The sequence below is a fragment of the Egretta garzetta genome, unplaced genomic scaffold (genome assembly GCF_000687185.1).
Source record: "Egretta garzetta isolate BGI_Z169 unplaced genomic scaffold, ASM68718v1 scaffold582, whole genome shotgun sequence".
In the NCBI taxonomy this organism is placed as follows: domain Eukaryota; kingdom Metazoa; phylum Chordata; class Aves; order Pelecaniformes; family Ardeidae; genus Egretta; species Egretta garzetta.
In genome coordinates this window covers 97,520-102,129 of record NW_009258956.1, presented here as the reverse complement: position 1 = coordinate 102,129, position 4,610 = coordinate 97,520, and the positions used below count along the sequence as shown (strand labels likewise).

The following is a 4,610-nucleotide window of genomic DNA, read 5'->3' as shown; positions in this document are numbered from 1 at the left end:
CCGGCCCCGGCTGCTCCTTGCTTTAGCTCCTGTAGCTGGGGGAAGCTGCGTCTCGTCTTGGATCGGGCTGCTTAGGAAGCTGCAGTACTGCCTCTCTGTTTTTAAGCTGCTGCCATGACCTTAGTCCTTAAGGCCTCTGGGATTGCAGCAGGGCTGCTCCTTGGGCGCGGGGTCTCGGGACGGGCCCCAGCACATGCCATCCCAGCTGCAGTCAAGTGATGAGAAATCTCCGGAATCGCTGTACCCCCTTGATGATTCCCTTGAACCCACTGTATCTGATGACTGCGGCTGTTGTGTAGAAGCAGGTATCTGCCTGTCTGAGCTGCTGGGCCAGCGTTCTGTTTGCTTCTGAGAGATCCCCGTGCAGCAGATGCTGCCTGGCAAGGGAGCTCGGCTGGCAGCATAGGAGCGGCACGCCTGGCAAAAATGCATTGTTCCTGACCGCTGTCCCCCTCGACCTTCCAGGAGGAAGGCCCGCCAGGTGAAGGCTCGCCGCATCGCTCCCCGTCCCGTGGCTGGGCCCATCCGGCCTATAGTGAGGTGTCCGACTATTAGATACCACAAAAAAGTTCGTGCTGGCAGAGGCTTCAGCCTAGAAGAGCTTAAAGTAAGTACGGAGCACTGACCCCAACCCCATAAAACCAACTTTGGGTCTGAGGTCAGTTGTCTTGTGCCTGTAGATGACGTGCAGGTGGCATGCCGAAGCGTCAGTGTCTGCTGGTGCTGGCTGAGCCGGGGGAGGCGCCTGGTGTTGCTGGCTCTACAGGAATACAGAGAACACTGGCTTTGCTTTTCATTGTGACAGTGGGGAGGACGCAGTAGTGTACAACAGAGCGAAAGGTGGCTTTGAAAAGTGAACGTCTGTTTGGTCAGACTGTCACTTACACAAAATTCCATTAAAGTCAGATTCTGGTAGGGCACTAGTTGAGTCTCCTAAACATCTTTTGGGGAAAAATAAAGATTAACAGCTTCTTCATTAAATTGTTTTGGGTTTGGTGGGTTTTTTTTTTTTTTTGTGAAACACATTTCTGCTAATCCTAAAAGCTGTAGCCAGCGTGAACCTGTTTGTGTTATGGACCAAGTAAACCACGCTCAACTTATCCCCAACAGCAGTGAGGGGTGTTGTGCCGGGAAAGGGAACTGTTCTGCCTGGCCTTGCAGAGTAGCTGCGGCTGTTCCTCAGGTTTAGGAACACTTAAAGTCTGTGGGAAGCGTCCGGTGCCCTCCGTTGCTTCAGAAAACTCTTCTCTGTGACCGTCCCGGGCGGGCTGCGCTGACGAGCTGTTACCGGCAGGATGGCGGTGGCCTGCAGCACCCCCCACCCGCTATTTCCACACAGTGAGCAGGAGTAAACATCAGTGCTTGCTGGCAGCCAGCATCCACAGCTGCCTCTTGTGTGTTGTTTAGTAGCTAATTAAAACATTTATAACAGTGAAATTAGTGCATTGAAGCAGTAGAACTCTTCTGGATGCCAAATGCTTTGTTATTTTATTTTTCTTTAATTTTTGGGTAACGGTGGAATACGAAATGGTATGTGGATGTTTGTCATTAAACAGAAAATTAGGTTATTTCTTGTTTAAGACGGTTACAAAAAATACTCTGTAACGGAGCTTCCAGTATGGAGTGAACCAGAGTTATCTGTGTGCTGACTTCATAGATTTCTGTCTCGTGTGTATCAGAGTTTAAATGTCCCCCTCGTAATTACTCAGGGGGTTGCACTTTGCTCTCCCGAGGAAACCCATCTGCAAAAATTACTGTAAAGTCTGTGTAATATTTTAAGCATCAAAATGCGGGCAGCAGGACGCCCTTTGGTGGCACAGTCGGTCCCTCGCCGTCGGATGCCGAGCCTTTCCCCAGACTCTGTAGCCTTGTCTGGCTGAGGACCGGAGCGGCTCCCGGCAGCGTTGGGAGCTGTCGGGTGCTGACCCTGTGCGCTCTCTCCTCAGCTCGCCGGCATTAACAAAAAGTTTGCCCGGACTATTGGAATCTCTGTGGATCCCAGGCGACGCAACAAGTCTACCGAGTCGCTGCAAGCCAACGTGCAGAGGCTGAAGGAATACCGCTCCAAGCTTATCCTCTTCCCAAGGAAGCCAGCTATGCCGAAGAAGGGAGACAGCTCTGTGAGTACTTGGTCGCTAGAAACATTCTGCAGGGTCTGTGTTTTCAGAGGTTTGGTTGTGAGTCCGTCCTGGTGCCGTGGTGAACGCTGCCCATAACGTAAAGCCACCCCCGGCGGGGAGCAGCCCTTCTCCCGGGGCAGCATGGTTCCCGTGCACGTACGTAGGGGTGACTGAGCCCAGCGCAAGGCCAGGCCTGGCGGAGTCGACTCCCACGGGGATCTCCTGGGTTACGGTAGCGCTTTGGACAGACTTTTGGGCTACGGAGCTGCCGTGCTGCTGAAGGGGTGCAGCGCGGATTTGGGGCTCGACTCCTTGGTGGTCTGTTTGCTGGAGCTTTGATCATTGCCCGACCAGTTGAATTTTAGTTGACAAAGCTGAATTGCCCAAATGGCTGAAAAGTCCACCTGGGGTTCTGTTCTGCTGTGGTGACAGCTACGCAGAAAGGGCGAGGAAGGCGAGGACGTATCAGTGGAGTAGTTCAGTGAAAGCCACGCGTCAGGCAGTCTTGAGAAGGTTGTTGCTGTTGACATACAGAAATGCTTTTCACTAAAATCTCGCCGAGATCCAGAGTACAGTTAGCTTTCTGTGCCTGTCCATGGCTCTGCCCGTGGTAAATAGAGGCTCCCTGTGGGGCAGCGTGAGTCGTGAAACGAGGTGGTGTGCTCGAGCTATCCTCAGTCTTCTGGAGAATGTCAGCTCCGAGCTGCTTAACTGTCATGGAGCCCACCCGTACTCGGGCTGCTTTTCAGAATGTGGGAGGAAGGGGCTCAGGCTTCTGCATCTGTAGGTACGGATACTTGTGCCTGGAATACTGTTGGAAGGGTTTTTTACTTGAAAATAACTAACTAAAATAAACCTTAATCACTTCTGTGCAATGCCATCCTCGTCAAGAAGCCTTAGGAGGAGTCCCTGAGGAATATGCTGTGTCAAACTAAAAATGACACTGCAGATGTCAACGTTTTTCCAGCTGGCACAACTCCCGAAGCGCCGCTGCTCCTCTGGCCAGGTCCGGGCTGATCCATAGCCAGGCAAAACAGGGGGTGTTGATGTGGCACGTCTGCCAAATACTCCTCTGAAATGCTGAATTCGTTACCAGTCAGCGTTACGTCTCCAGTCAGAATTGTTAACAGCGTGTATAAGTTAAATACTGGTTATTTTCTAAAATCATTGGGTTTGTCCTCTTGTTCCGCAGGCTGAGGAGCTCAAGATGGCGACGCAGCTGACTGGACCAGTGATGCCCATCAAGAATGTAAGTGTAACTAAATTGCGTTCCCTGTGTGGCGTAATTGAGGCTTAACCTTCACGGGGAGGTTTCTCTGCTGGCTGTTCTACACTTAGGGGTTGCTGTCTCCAGACGCTTCCCGTTCGTGCGTCAAAGGGAACCGGGAATAGGTCGCGCTTGTCCTTGTATTTTTTGGTCCCTCGGCGTGGCAGAGCACGCTACAAAAAACTGATTACTTGGAGCTCCCCAAACTTCTCAGCTGAGGAATTCCTTGAAGTGTGAGCTGTTTGTGGGGCCAGAGGCGAGCTCCGGGCGCCAGTGCCAGGGGTTCAGGTCAAGATGCGTTGGCTGGGAATAATCACATCTACATGTTCCACTTCTGCCTTAAATTTGGGGGAAGCGCAGCCCCCTATGCTCCGCAGGGAAGGCTGGGGGGGAACCTGTGCAGTAACCCCCCCGGCGGCACGGTTCCTGCGAGGGCACGCGCAGGTGGAGCAGCCCCAGTGCGTGTTCGTGCTCAGCGCTGTGGCCTCCGGGGCTGTTTGTCCCTTTGAGGGAGCTCGTCCCCCTGCGAAATTGGGGCGCTTAGGGTTGCCAGCTGGGGTGAGGGGTGCATGCTGGCAGCACGACAGCCTGGGCAGGTCACGTAGCCACCGTTTGTCTCCAAACCCTCGCTGCTTCTGAAAGGTGCTGTTGCTAGCACACTGCAAACCTGACTCAGATTTCACGTGGCGCTTGGGTTTGGCTTTTTTTTTTTTCCCCCGGTACATTCTGGTCTTGCTCTGACGCGCGCTGGCGAACTAGGAACCGGTTGAAATGAGGCGCCTGGTGGAGCGATGATAAGGGCAGGGCCTGTAGATGGCATAAGCACTCTATTCTTAACAGCTAGTGGTAAAAATGTAGCGAGATTAATTGCGTTAAGCCTTAAACGCAGCCTTCTCCGGGAGCCTCTGATGTGCGATCTGACTGCTGGCGCTCGCTCTCCCCACTAGGTTTTCAAACGGGAGAAGGCCCGCGTTATCTCGGAAGACGAGAAGAACTTCAAGGCCTTCGCCAGCCTGCGCATGGCCCGGGCCAACGCCCGTCTCTTTGGGATTCGTGCGAAACGCGCCAAAGAAGCGGCAGAGCAGGATGTGGAGAAGAAGAAATGAACTGTTCTCCCCGGAACTGTCAATTAAAAAAGAAAAAAAATGTAGAAATAAGAGTGTGCTCTCTTTTTTTCTTCCCCCCCCCCCCCCCTTTTCCGGCTCTCCCCCGCGCCCCGGCCC

At 53.2% G+C, this 4,610-nt stretch overlaps 1 protein-coding gene and 1 non-coding gene across 2 annotated transcripts in view; both read left to right on the top strand.

Annotated features, from left to right (window-relative positions):
* RPL13 (ribosomal protein L13) overlaps positions 1 to 4,519 on the top strand; it is a 6,344-nt gene extending 1,825 nt beyond the window's left edge. Inside the window, exons 2-5 of the mRNA XM_009634573.2 lie at positions 407 to 607; positions 1,947 to 2,120; positions 3,313 to 3,369; positions 4,335 to 4,519. Coding sequence (XP_009632868.1) covers positions 407 to 607; positions 1,947 to 2,120; positions 3,313 to 3,369; positions 4,335 to 4,493 — 591 coding nt within the window. The 3' untranslated portion in view covers positions 4,494 to 4,519. The remainder of the gene's footprint in view (positions 1 to 406; positions 608 to 1,946; positions 2,121 to 3,312; positions 3,370 to 4,334) is intronic.
* On the top strand, positions 218 to 297 carry LOC118451852. The gene has a single exon (XR_004841430.1). It is a non-coding gene; the product is annotated as a small nucleolar RNA MBII-202 (small nucleolar RNA).
* Positions 4,520 to 4,610: the final 91 nt, after the last annotated feature.